This window comes from Cajanus cajan, chromosome 6, assembly GCF_000230855.2.
Source record: "Cajanus cajan strain Asha chromosome 6, NIPB_CcT2T_4, whole genome shotgun sequence".
Lineage (NCBI taxonomy): Eukaryota > Viridiplantae > Streptophyta > Magnoliopsida > Fabales > Fabaceae > Cajanus > Cajanus cajan.
Window position 1 is genome coordinate 7,589,637 of NC_138522.1, and position 15,058 is coordinate 7,604,694.

The 15,058-nt window shown below is 28.9% G+C and overlaps 1 protein-coding gene across 2 annotated transcripts; it reads left to right on the forward strand.

Annotated features, from left to right (window-relative positions):
• Positions 1-7,243: 7,243 nt before the first annotated feature.
• Positions 7,244-15,058, forward strand: LOC109811770 (uncharacterized). Of its 2 annotated transcripts, XM_020375600.3 has the most exons (13): positions 7,244-7,700; positions 8,202-8,334; positions 8,772-8,908; positions 9,370-9,571; positions 9,800-10,038; positions 10,358-10,469; positions 10,613-10,754; positions 10,943-11,085; positions 11,290-11,459; positions 11,978-12,274; positions 12,383-12,438; positions 13,095-13,309; positions 13,706-15,058. In XM_020375600.3, the coding sequence occupies exons 1-13, from the start codon at positions 7,485-7,487 to the stop codon at positions 14,887-14,889; spliced, it is 3,246 nt and encodes a 1,081-aa protein (XP_020231189.1). In that variant the 5' UTR covers positions 7,244-7,484; the 3' UTR covers positions 14,890-15,058. The 2 variants fall into 2 exon arrangements, with proteins under 2 accessions (XP_020231189.1, XP_029129909.1); XM_029274076.2 differs by lacking the exons at positions 7,244-7,700; positions 8,202-8,334 and having other exon boundaries at positions 8,728-8,912; positions 13,706-14,978.

A 15,058-nucleotide genomic window follows, 5' to 3' on the forward strand; every position in this document is an offset into this window, starting at 1 on the left:
TATTATGAATGAAATAAAGATGAGAGAAAAAGAATAAAAATGAAAATAATAAAATAGAATAGAAATAAAAAAAAATGTATTATTTGGATGGAAATAATAGACAAAAGAAGGAAGAAAATTTCTCTTTGCTTATTCGAATGAGTGAAAAATAAATTTTATCAAAAATCTTTTTACACTTATTAAAAATTTTAAGTTTTTACTCAATTATTGTTTTTCTAACATAAGATTGTTTATTATTATTATTTTTTTAAAAAGTATAAGTTATAAAAAAAAATTTAATCCCTAAGAAATTAAAAGTCACAAATCCTCCCACTTTATGGAATTTAAGGATAGATTTATTACTTTATTGCTGTTAGCACATTTTTTCCTCTTTTAATTTCTCTATCTCATTTACACTCCAATCCAACACATACAAAACATACAATTCCTCTATTTCACTCCCTCCTAAATTACCTAATCCAAACAAAAGGCAATAAGAAGAGTGTACAATTTGATCAAATATACAAAATGAAATTATTAAAATAAAATTTAATTGAAATGATCTTATGCAACTATATATAATTATATGACTATGCAAAACTAATTCCCTCACCTCTCATGATCTCTCTATATATAGAACAATAAAATGTAAGACTATCTATAAAAAAAACTGAATGGTTATCTCGTTTATTTTTATTCACTTCTATGCATGGGGTTAACTTATGCATATTAAACCTTTCAACAATATCTTTTCAATGTAATCTTCTTATAATATATTCACAGCATTCTTCTATTATGATTTTCATTCTAAGAAAATTTTTCACAACATTCAAATCTTTCATGATAAGCAATTTTCTTTATGCTTTATTGAAAACGTCTATCTTGATCTTATATTTAATTTCCAATAATTAACACATCACCAACATTAAAAAAAAAAAAAAAACTAGTACAATGGACTCACCATTCTCATATAACTCTTCATAAATACATAACAATTTGTAGATATCTTATCAAAATTATGTTGGGTAATGAAGAGATCAAACTTCTTGTAATATTTGCCTTAGAGTTAATTACCTCAAACCATAAGTGATATTTGTAAAGATCTTATCAAAATTATGTTGGGTAATGAAGAGATCAAACTTCTTGTAATATTTGTCTTCATAAAGGTTTTTCTTCAAATGACATATTAAGTGCTCTTGCCTTGATAATTGGAAACCTTTGTGTTTTATCCATATATATACATTTCTTCATTTAGCTATCCATGTAAAAATAATGTTTTAATTTGATATCAACCTATGGTATCTCCAAGTCTAATTTTATAACTAGATTTTAATTAATGGATTTATCTTTACCGATGGTAAGAAGTTTTAATTGAAATTTATGCTTTTCATTTGGTTGCACTCCTTTACAATATCTTATGCTTTAAACTAGGGTTTAGATTATTTTTTTGGGCCATACGTTTGAACACTCACTTGCTTTTCAATGCCTTTCTACCTTTTGACACAAGTTATGTGTGTATTTCTCCCTTAGAATATGTATTAATTTTTTTTTTCATGACTTGCATTCATTTCACTCGATCATTTCTTTCAATATATTCTTTGAAGACTTGAAGTTCCCCTTAATAAGTCAAGTTTTAAAAGATTCTATTTTTGAAAAAGAATAATCTTGTTTTGAAAAAAAAATTGTGTTATATATTGGTCTCTTTTCAAAATTATATATAGAGAGAGGGGAGGGGGAGAAGTACTGATAGAATAAATTAAATATCTAAAAATATCCCTAATAAAATTCTTAAGAAACTATCAATTATACCAATGAATTAAATATGTTATTAGCTCCTTTTTTTTTTCTTTTCAAATTTCATTCCTAATCTCTAATTATTAAAAAAAAAATATCAATCTTAGCCTCTTTACTTTTCTTCTTATAATATTTTTTGTCACCATTATCAAGTATCATTATCAAGTGAAGACATAACAATTATTTAAGTTGCTACATCATCAACTAGTCTGATATATAATCATGTGTAAATTTTCTTTCATCTTCAACATATAATTCATTAGATTTCCTCATCATTTAAGAAGACTTTATACAACTAAATATAAAAATATAAAGCATGTACAATATGTGATGTTAACTAAATCCAAATCTTATAATTAAGATTTGAGAACTTACATATTGCTAAAATTATCACATTACACATCAATCATTAAAAAAAAAAAAAAAAACTCATGCTATATAATCCGTCATGTTTAGCTTTTTGACATGAAAATTATCCCTAATGTATAACGGTCTCTGATATTTAAAAGTAGAACTAACAGTGCCTAAACATTTAGTCATACCATTCAACTAAATTAATCAACTTTCTTGATCCTAATATAAATCAGGTGATAAAAAAATTACCAGAGGAAGTAATAATGAATCTATCAAGATTTTGGTAATTAAGAAAAAATCAATAGATGTGTTTCTTTTTTGATTTTTTTCTTATCTTGTCTCGAAGACCATCGGTCCACCACTATCTTCATACAAAATAAATTAGGTAGTTTCAAAATTATCAAAGATATTACGAGTCAATTCAAAGTCTTCTTTACATATGTTCAATCATTGGAAATTAACTTAAAAATTATTATTATCTCTCGAAGTATTTTAAAATATAAGTTTTTGTCTTTATAAATATTTAATATGTTTTTAGTATATATTTATAAAAATGGTGTGGTGTTAGTTCCTCATTAGAGACTAATTAAAAACAGACATCTTTATTAAAATATAAGCATTAAAAATATATTAAATTTTTTTATAGAAATTAAAATTAATATTTCAAAATATTTTGTGCGAGTAGAAATATCCTTAAATCAAGGATTTTCTACCGCGTTATTAATTGAAGCGCTCACGAGCAAACCTAACATCACCTTTTTAGTACTTAGCTTCAAAATTAGGTCAAAGATTCATTCTATTTTATATGTCCTTTCGTATCTAATACTAAATTTCTTCTTTAATGCACAATTCCTGAATTTTTAATAATATATACGATCATGGTAATTCAACAAAAAATAAATAAATAAGACCATGGTACAATTTGGGCTTCAACAACAGTACAGAATCAAAGTGTTGGTTTTAATTAATATATATCAGTTCAAGTGATCTTAATCACATAATTAAAAAAATGTGAGACAATATTTCATGAAACATTGGTGGGAATTTACATACTTTATGACTTGGATTAACAATTTCATTAAATTACTTTGTTAAAGTATTTTTTTTCAATCTAATTGTTTTCTCATGTTATATAAACCAACTAGATTTTTTTTTTTTAGTTTTGAAACAAGATATTTCACTATATTACTATTATATATTTATGATTTTCATATTTATCTAAAATTTAAATATGAACTTTTTTTTCTTCATAAAAGTGTTTTTAAGGACTTCTTTCGAGTGAGAGAATTTTATGAATTATTCTAACATCTTATCATGTTCAAATTTTATTTATCATATTATTTATAAATTAATTTTTAATAATTTTAAAATAAATAATCTCTTATATATTAATACAAATGATTATGTTGTGCATGAATGTTTTTAGGACTTTTATCTAAAGAGATTATTTTTAGAAATTCTTTTAATTTCTTATTTTTTTAAATTTTTATTTATCATATTTATTTATAAATTAAATTTTAATAGTTTTAAAATTAATTATAAACAAATAATTTTGTGTCACAATATAAATTATGTATCATAAATCTAAAATACATTTTATATATTTAAAATATCTATTTATATAAATTTAAAATATAATTTAAATATTTATATATATATATATATATAATTTATTATAAATTTTAATTATATATAATAAATATTTAGTCGATACATTATATATACTAAGGTATTAGTACTTATATATATATATATTTTTTTAATATAAGAGTAGAATATGATTATTATTGTTATTATTATTATTATAATATTTAGTGTTAGAATTTTTTTATTACATTAATGTGTTCAGTGAGCAGGCATGTTTATTTTATTAAATGAATGATTGTATAAATTTATTTTATTTTATTGAAAGTGGTATACTTATTTTGAAAACACAATATTGAAGTTTAAATATAAAATAATGAAAGACATGTTTTTACTCTTTTAAATTTAGAGTAAACGTATTTTTGTTTCTTAAATTTAAATTTATTATTTTTAGTTTCTATAATTTTAAAAAAATTTGTTTTAATTTCTTATGTCATTAATAACATATTTAAAATTATAAATTGAAATAAGTATTAATTGAATCTGTGATATTTTTACTAATAGAAATATTAATAGGTAGATTTTGTGACAACATTTAACAAATTTTTTAACAAGATTTGTATTTAAGGACTAAAATAATATTTTTTTTTTAAATTATGCAGACAATTAAAGAAATTAATTTTAAATTTAAGTCATATTGTAATATATTAGAGATGATTGGCCGGGGAATAGAGCTTCAGCACCTTGTATTTTGAAAATTCCAAAATTTGATATTTTTAAGTCAATCAACTAAACATCAATATGAATACTATTAGTTTAGTAGAATTTTTCTGCTAGTTTTTAACCATTAAAAAATGACAATTTTCAGCCACTCAATTAAAAAATATATTTTTAAACTTTTATGGATCTGGAATTACTAATTTAACCTTTTAAAAACTCACCAGCTATTTTGTTTTTTTTTTTTTAATAAAAAGGTTAGATTAGTTGATAATGATAAGACACAATTTTATATAATTTCAAAATTTGTTAGAGATACAAATAAAGTCTCACATCGTTAAATCATAAGGAGAAATAAGGATTTACAAAATACATGTAGTCTCTATTAATATGAGATTTTTTATGAGATGATCAAAAGTAAAATTATGAAAATTTAAATTCAAAGTGAACAATATCATATTAATATGGAGACATGTGTTTGTAAACTCTAAGTGTCCAACAATTGTATCAAAGTTGATGGTTTCAACTAAGTGATTAACTCAAAGTCTCAAACGAGTATTTGATAATAGAAAGCGATTGATCCATGCATGAAATTCTATGTCGAAAGTCATTTTAGTGGTGTGGAGGTCAAATCCTTCTTAGTAGTATGAAGATTATGTGACATGTCTCATTAATGTGAACTAAGGCCAATGTAAATATTTAAAGCTAATAGGTGGTGTGACTAAAATTTTAAAGATCATCATTGAATATTCGTGAATGGAAAAAGATTTTCGTTAAAGAAAAGGTTAAACTAAACAATGATCATTTGTTTGATGACAGAATTGTTGATATACAAATAAAGTCTTACATTATTAGACAATGAAAATAAACAAAGATTTATAAACCATATATAATCTACATTAGTATGAGATTTTTTTAGAAATAATAAAAACAAAAAAATATGAAAGTTTAGACCTATTATTCTTTAAATTTTTTAATAAAATTACGAATTACTTATTCTATCTCTAATAAATATGGATATACGTAAAATGATATATATTTTTCATGCCCCAAAATATGTGAAATGTAGTATTGTTAATGTACGATGTCAGCAACAGCTATTCGTTGCGTGAGTTCTTTCTCATTCGTTTTCTGTCTTAATTCCGTAACACCATTTTCTATTTGAGACTATGAATCAAATGTGATCTATGGTGCTTATATAATACGGGATGGAAGTGTAGAACTTTATGATAAGATTTAAAATGTAATGGTGTAGGTCATGTGAGATAACGTTTCTAAGGTTGAGATTGGCACACTTTTTATTATCTCACCCAAAGTGTATTGTCACTACGTGAATGAGAGAGATCACTCTTTTCTACACCCCCTTTTGTCTTCACTTCTTGAAATCACATCATGGGACCCTCACAAAATTGGACCAGCATTTTATTTTCTTTTTTGTGTTCATTAATTGAGATTTGTACAAGGTTTGATTGATTTGCATTTATGGTGCTGGTTCTTGTTTCCATTGTTTTTTATAATGGCAATGACAAAGTTAAAATCTACGACATTAAGTATATATTCTTTAAAATCCATCACCATTCAGCCGATCTTAGCAAGTGTTATAGTTTTCATATTTTTCAGAATTTTAGCTTTTAAATTAGAAAATAATTTAAGTACAATATTATAAATATTTTAACCAAAAACATGTATACAATTTTTACATCACTAAGTCAAAAACAAATAAATTAGCGAGAGGTTGTTTTAATTTAACCAACCATTTCATGTTTATATACAAATATGTTAATGATTATAAGTAGTTTCTACTCATTGAAAAAATTATTATAATTGTGATTGTAATTTGTGATTGCAATTATAGTTAAGAATGTAAGTGAATTAAGTTGGGTTATATTTGATTTAATTTATAATCTAATCCAATAAAATATAATCGGGTTGAACTGGATAATTGAGTGAATTTTTTTTTTTATCAATTAAAATTACAATAATAACAACATGTTTTGAACTCTAGGATCATATACATATTACTCGATCGTTTGTCATTAAACTCATCCAATAGTTTTAATCGAGTCAATTTATTAAAATATTAGTATACCTTAAATTTTTTTAAAAATATATATTAAAAATCTAAAAGAAAATATAAAATTTTATAAAATACTAATATAAATTGAGGATGATTGGTTTACTCTAACAGTAAATCTACTTAGATTTACTTCATCAATTATTTATGTTCTACATTAAATTTTAATGATCCAACCTTTGAATTTAAATTTTTTAATACATAAATTAAGTTCACAAATTTTTAAAAAAATTTAAAATTATTTAATACTTCATTTCATTAATTTAAATTGACATATAATTTATAAATTTAATTTATACATTAAAAACTTTAAATTCAATGGATCGTTAAAAATTTAATATAAGACATAAATTATTAAATAAGATAAATTTAACTAAAATTGCTTATAGAATTCTTATATAAATTTATATGGTTAAAATATATATCCTAATCAACACTAAATTAAGAATCAGACCCTGATTCTTACTTCAGAAAGATAAGTACTAAATCACCTTTATCAACGATTTTTGTTTATTATAAGCAAATATTAGTATATATAAAGTTTTTTTTTTTTTTTTTACCACCGGTATATATACAGTTGGAACATTTAACTCGCAATTGAAAGGATGGAACATTTTGAGTAACATAGTTAAAGTACTTTTCTAAACCTTTGTTCACTTTCCAGTCTCTATCAATACCACAATTCATAATTACCCGTGAATATTACAACATGCATCTCTATCATCAATTACAACGACAAAGACCACGAAATTCATAGAGCATTGTACTGAAGCTCATGTTAACTTATCCTCAATGCAATTATCAATGGCCATGGTTCAAGCCACTTTCTTTACACAACAACTTCTTCATATCTCTTTCTCTATCTCTATGTGCCCTTTTGCATGCAAAGGCTCTCTTCACTCTCTTCAAACACTTTCTCCACAATAACAAGATGTCACTCTTACACACATAAGTGGCATCCATATTCCTATTGTGTCCTAAAATGGGTCTGCTCAGAGCCCCACTTGTTTGTGTGCTCTGTTGGGTTTTATCAATGCTGTGTTGTTCCATTATCAAATGTGATGGTTCTGATGTTTATTATATGAAGTTCTTGAAGGCCCCCCATGCATTCTCTCACTCTAAGTCAGCAACATTTGCTTTTGAAGCTCTTAACTCTGGTAATGGGGGCCCTTGCTCAAACTGCACCCTCAGTTGCAAGGTTTGTGTGTGTGCGCGCAAATTTGGCAATTAAAGAATCATTTTTTAATGTTAAAGAAATGATTAATGTCAAAGAAACTGCACATGTTTTTATGCAAGACATGGAAATTGAAACTTCTTAAGAAATTAAATCACAAAATTTATCAAATTCTAGATTAGTGGAGCTCTTTGTGTGTGTGGTTGGGGGGAGTAATTATTGTATGGTCCACTAGCACTACGTGTCCATGATCTCAATCAATTTCTATATAACCGAGTTTTATTAACTCTTTCTTGTAAATTGAAAAACTCGATAATATATCATGTAGAGATTGGCAAGTACTAAAGACATTCACCATATAGATTATCATGTTGTAGTTGACTACTCTGTTATGTTTGTCTGTAGCACTAGGACCAAAATGTTGGTTCATAGTGTTAATTTTGTTCTTTATTCTTTTCATTTGCCTTATTTTTGGAAAGGGTGTTAGAAGCTATTCTGATTGTTCTAAAAATACCATGTACTCAGCTGGATGATGCGATCACATCAGTGTGTACAAATGGAAAAGTTACATACAGAAGCTTGAGGGATGGAAATCATACTTTTGAAGTCTGCAGCAGACATCAAGGACTTGGCTGTGCCACCTATAACTGGACTGTTGGTTAAGAAACCATACTTAATTCCTTATACTTTTTATCAGTTAATTATCACTTATGCGATTTGGCCCCTTTAATTGCTGATGTGTTGTTAATGTATTATGTCATGTGCCTTTGGAATGAAAAAAGTTAGTCCAGAGTCTTTTGACTATATAATGTAGCATAAAATAGGAGAACAATAATGTTTCAAGCTAAACATTTATGCCACAAATGTAACATGTAAATTCTCTTTTCCCTTTTTGAGTTAGATAACAAAAGCATCTCAATGCTTAACCAGGATTTGCTTGCATCTTTGTCACATGGGAAAACAAGTTTACAAAGTCGTGGAAAAGAGGGAAAGTCGATATATATCTTGAACTTTCTGTCAGACTGAATTGAGATTCATATAAATTTGTTCTTCATTGAATACCATTTTAATATATCACAGAATTATTTTTTTCAGATACAATTCCTCCAACGGCATATGTCACCGCCTCAACATCTTTTACAAGTTCTTTAAATGTGTCTGTAAACATATCTTTTACGGAACCCTGCATAGGTGGAGGAGGCTTTGGATGCAAGTCTGTGAATGCCTGCAATGTAAGTAGGTGGCAAACCAAGATCGCTTAGATTTCTCAAATTATGATGTCTTTTTTACTACGTAGTCTAACTTACATATACATTCGTAGAGGTATTGTGAAATTGCACGCACACCCTCTTTCTTTTCTTTTTTTTATCCCTACATTGATCCCCTTAATTGTTTAAGAAGCACTACACCGATACTTTTTAGACATTACCTTAATATCTCTTAATTGTTTGTAAAACATTATACTGCAACTCTTATAAGAGATGATACTGTAAACATTAAAAAGGCAAGAGAGTTGTGTCCAATTTCACAAAATCTTATAGGAAGCCAGTGTAGGTTATGGAAAATACAAATCCCATATTATATATATCAAGGACCAATAAAAATAAGGTGGGAATGGTTCTTGAAGAAATAGATTTGTGTTAATACAATATTGAATCAGTTTTTAACATACTGTGGTTATATTTCTCTACAGCTTCTTGTCTATGGTGCTGGCCAGGTCATACCATCTTCCTTTAGAATTTTAGAGACAAACCTCACATATTCTCTCCTTGTTAGTCTGTCCCCTACAGTACAATATGGCCGCGCAATCCTTGTTATGGACAAGAACTTCTGCACTGACCTTGCTGGCAACAGCTTTATGAGAATGCCAAATTCAAGTGTTTATATACACATTGGTGAGTGTATGTTTTAGTATATCATATTGGTAGATATCTTTAGCAATGTCTGATGTATCATTTGTGTGATTACTTTATGGATAAAAGTCCAAGTGCATGTGGTGTCTGATATATCAGAAGATTTTTGTGCATCTAAACATAAGTAAACTTTGCTAAAGAACAAATTCTATATCAGTTTCTAATGTTCAAAACTTGATTATTTTTTTCCTATGGGAGTGTGATCCACAGATAGAAGAAAGGTTTATGTCAACATCAGGAGTCGTGTACCAGAAAAGCTACTTCAACTCAACAGTGAAACTAGAACAGTACAGGCAACTAATGACTATGACAGGCTAAAGATATATTTGTACTTCTCAGCTCCAGTGCTGAATTCATCTACAGAAATTTTGAAATCTCTCAACATTAGTCAGGGTTCACTTCTTCCAACTAATGCAAAAAGTCTTGCAAATCGGAGATTTGGATTCATGGTTAGTTGATTCAAGGATATTATCAATTATAGGATTAAATATGTTTATAGTCTTTAACCTTTTGTCAATTTTTACTTTTAGTTCCTAAACAAATTTTATTTAGTTTTAGTTCCTAAAATTTTCTTCCATGAATAAAAGATTTTGATGTCATGACAAAAAATGTCAATGGGAGGAAAAGTTCTGAAACTAAAAGTGAAAATTGACGAAAAGTTTAAATTTTTAAAACGTATTTAATCCTAAGTTTCAAATGTATATAACTTATGCTTATTCTAAGTGTATCCCCTCTACTTAACGTTTTTTTGGCCAATTCTTATTTCAGATTGCTAATATCTCCTCTACAGCTGTAATATCGGTTGACTTCAATTCAGAGTCTATAATGACCAGACAAGGGACTCAAGTTTCTCCAATTGCACCAGTTACTTTCCTTTATGGTATATGTTATCCACCAACCACCAAGAAAGCACTATTTAGATTTATATGATAATATTAATATATATTTTCTTTTCTACACCTTTGTCTTGGGAATCTTGAGATACCAATGCTCTTTGCTAACACTGTCATGTATGGGATTCAGATACTAAGAGGCCTGCAGTGATGTTGAGTACATATAGCATGAGGACAAAAGAACACACTTTCCAGATATTGATTAAATTTGTGAAGCCTGTTTTTGGCTTCAACTCCTCTTGCATATCAATTTCTGGGGGTTTACTAAAAAGGTAAATATTTTGTAGATGTTCATCTTCTGAGATATTATGAAACCACAGTAGTGATACAATGTCTGTTTGTAAATATCAATCTTTCTCTACATGCATCATTTAAAGATGATCACTGACATTGAATTCCGAGAAAGCCAATGCCAATTGACACTCAATCTTTTCTCTTGCAACTTTTGTTTTCTGTCTAGTTTCCATACATTAAGAAGGAGCACATACATTGTTGAGTTACAAGCAGATGATGATCTAGTATTTGTAAGTGTTCCCGAGAATGTAACACAAGATGTTGCTGGAAACAAAAATCTAGCTTCCAATTTTCTACAAGTGAGACACTGTAAGATTTTCTTCTTTTTCTATTTATTTATATTTTTGATGATTATATTGTGTTGTTAGTAGTGCTGATATTATATTTTGTCTGTCTGATGCTCAATCCTCTTGTATATGATTATATTGTTTTCCCTTTTCATTTATGGGATACATGTTTTTAAAAAAAATCATCCATTATTATCAACATATTTATGATTTCACAATCATGCAGACTCTATGCCCCTGGTTTCTTCTGTGGTTTCTGCATTTGCAACTGCTTCTTTTGTGCTGACATCAATTGCTGCCGGTTTTCTTACCATCTCAACTGCAAGCCTTCAATCTATTGGTACATTTATGAGATCATCATCTTTCTTGGTCGTTGATCCAGCAAGGAATCTTCTTGTGAGACACCTAACTTGAATCCTGCTTACCAAATACCACCTCATAAATCTGAGTGCAATTTACACATGCTTGTGTATTGAGTTGTTGTTTAAATGGAGAAAAGGAGTAACATAATTTATAGAATATTTTGGTGGAGGAAGTCTCAAGCATCATGCTTGATAAAGTATCAAACGGAGGGAGATAGATTTATTCTATTTCATCTGGAGTTGCATAATAACTCATTGCATTCACTGTAGCCCTTGTCACAAAAAAAAAAAAAAGATCATAGATTATAGTCAAATATTTTTTACATTCATATCTTAACAGTTAACATAGATCGTAGAGACTAGTGTTTATTCTTCCTTCATAAAGAATGTACATATCTTAACTGGATGTGAAATTCTTTTCTTTTAGCATCTTGAACTTTTAGTTTTTTTCAACTTTGTAAAGTTTTATGCAAATTACCATAATTTCTTATATTTTTGTAGTGATTAAGGAGAGAATACCACATTGATAGGCCAATTTTGTTAATCATGCAGAGAATTTTGAGCCATATTCAGGTGTTTGCACTATCTAGATGGTTAGCAGTTAAGTTGCCAGTTGAGTTTTATGAATTTGCCAGACATTTACAATGGACCATACCCTATTTTCCTGTTCCATGGGAAGATGAACCCATGAACCCGTTCATGGTAGGATCTAGTCCTTTTTGGAGCTCTAAATCCATCACCAAAGCCTCAGCAACTATCCCAAACAAGTTGTTTGACAAGAGTTTGAATTTGGCTGCTTCAGTGTATGGATCACCACTTACTTCTTCAGAGTACCAGCAATACTTCGAGGTTAGAACAAGTTAACATCTCTATCAATAGTACAGAGTTAGTTAGTTTCATATCTATGTCGATGAAAAAAAAAATCAAAAATTCTTAATTTATAATGCACACTTGCAGGAAAAAAATATAAAACCGGAAGCTGAATATATTTTGGATTCACAACGATCCTCAGGGTAAGTTATATGTGTCGATGCATTGTGATATCAATCATATCATACTTAGGAAATTAGTGTTTTCATTTCTATATAGATAAAAAGGTTATAATTACGATACAAGGGGCACTAACAAATTACAAAACACTTTTTAACTCACTCTTTTCAAAACACTCTGTTGTTGGGTAACTTTAATGTTAGTCCTTCTAAATGGAGAGTGACCCAAGATTATTCAGTGGAACTCGCATGAAGTAATGGTGTTTTTGAGAAAAGTGTATCAAAGTATTTGTTGGTAGTATTTTTCATAGGATAAGAATACTAGAATACCAATATTTTACCACCTTTTGTATACCATTTTGTGTTTGCTAGTATTTTTCAATCTGCAATGTTAACTGAAAGTTGTCAAATTAGTATATTACGTTCTACTTGTCAACACTTGTTTTACTAACTTTCATAGAGTTGCTTTAAAAATTGGCTGACAGTATGTTTAAATAGAGTAAGCTAGATATTAAAAGTCTTTAAGTAAATTGAGTAGTGTGAACAGAAAGGCACTCCATGAGATAAATCAAGAATCACTCTGTTTTCTGATTATAATTAATTTACTAATCCAAGTTTTTGAAGTTCAAATGCTTCAACAATTTTTGCTGACTTATAATCTACTATCATTTTTTTTATAGATGGACAGAATTTTCTAGGAGCATGTTTTGGTTAGCTGTAATCTGTGGTGGTTTAATGGTTCTGCATGCTTTTCTCCTCATTGTCCTGAAATTTGGGAAGAGAAATTCTGAGAAGCATAGAATACACGGAGCACTCACATTCCCAAGATTTGAGATATTTCTTATATTTCTTGCACTACCTAATATTTGCAAGTCCTCTGCTGTCCTTATTCAAGGTAATCTTTTCTTAATGTTATCTGTCACCTACCCATTTATTATGAGCAAATATGACCTTAGGGGGGTCTAACTTGATTGCTCCCAAACCCAAAGACAATAATAATATTAATTTAATCCCTTCTAATTTGACTCTCCTGGTCTAAATATATAGTTCTTGGAAATATATTTATTTGTTTTATTGAAAGTTTTCTTCACAAGAAAAGATGTCTTTATGATCTCTATGGTATGGAAAGGACAACAGAAAATCTTAGAAAGATAACTGAACTACAATTAGATGATTTCTTTTACATGCTCTCAGTCTTTATTGCATGGTTACTTATTCATCTTCAGAAGTTCAAAACCTCTATAACACTATTATTGGCTTTAATTTTTCTCTTTTGCATGTATGACCTTAGGGGGATCTCCTTCAGGAATCGTAGTTGGCATTCTACTGTTGGTTTTTGTGTGCATTGTGCTTCTATCTTTGTTCATGTTTCTCTCTATTGGCATCACATTTGGAAAACTACTTCAGTACAAGGAAGTTCACCAAGAAGGTGAGACATTTCACTGGTACCAAGAGCTAGTGAGAGTAACTCTAGGGCCGGGAAAAAGAGGTCAATGGACATGGAAAGAACAACCAAAATCTGTGTATCTAACCATCTTTGGTCCACTCTTTGAAGACTTAAGAGGCCCTCCAAAGTACATGCTTTCACAGATATCTGGTAGCAATGGCAATCCTCAAAGTCAAAGAGAACGCATCATTGCCTCTGATGATGAAACAGAAGATGCAGAAGCACCCTTCATCCAAAAGCTGTTTGGAATTCTCAGGATATATTATGTGTTCCTTGAATCCATAAGGCGTGTCTCACTGGGAATTTTGGCAGGACTCTTTGTTCCATCTCAGTATTCTAGGAAACCAGTGATCATCATGCTGTCCATGACCTCTTTTCAGCTATTCTTCATGTTGCTAAAGAAGCCTTTCATAAAGAAAAGGGTTCAGTTGGTTGAGATTATCACTCTCACATGTGAAGTTACTCTATTTGTTACTTGTTTTGTTCTCTTGAAGGAGGACTTTTCTGTGAGAGGTGAGACCAGGTGTGGGGTTTTCATGCTTGTGGTGTTCCTAGTGGGGTATTGTGCACAGATTACTAATGAATGGTATGCTTTATATGTGCAAACAAAGATGCTAGACCCTGAGGAGAAATCACTCTTAACAGGTTTGAAAATTGCTTTCATTGGGTTTCTATTGTACTTCATCCCTCAAAAGTGCATCAAAGAAGACTTGGAAAAGATGTTACCACAAAATGGTAATGGGAAAGAAGAGGCTAGAGTCACTTCTTTGGGGGGTGAGAGATCAAGGGATTCAAGTAGTAGAAGCTCAGGTACACCTGATGGAGCATTTTTGAACAAACTAAGGGAATTTGCAAAGGGTAGCTTTGGAAGGGAAAGAAGTGGAGCTGTGAGTGATCCTTCTACTAGTGGCACTACTGGATGGACTGGATTATGGGGTAACAAAAGGAGTGGAGGCTCATCTTCTGATTACAAGACAAAATCAAGTTCATTGTACAAAGATTTGGAAGCCATTTTTGCTTCCAAGTGAAACCAAGTCATACAGAAAAATAGTTAGATTTGTATGTAATTTAAAACAGTTGGCAGCTTACTGTAATAAATCTATGTGGATTTGCCTTATGTTCATGTCATGCCACCTTATTTACTGTAATAAATATTAAACAGTCCCGAACATAATATTAAAGGATGTATTGGATTCA

Bases quoted from the DNA above. Each gene is read 5' to 3' on its own strand.
- LOC109811770 (XM_020375600.3), top strand. From the start codon at position 7,485: ATGGGTCTGCTCAGAGCCCCACTTGTTTGTGTGCTCTGTTGGGTTTTA. The intron at 10,470-10,612 runs GTATATGTTATC...TATGGGATTCAG, and splicing joins ACCAGTTACTTTCCTTTATG to ATACTAAGAGGCCTGCAGTG. The intron at 10,755-10,942 runs GTAAATATTTTG...TTTTCTGTCTAG, and splicing joins TCTGGGGGTTTACTAAAAAG to TTTCCATACATTAAGAAGGA.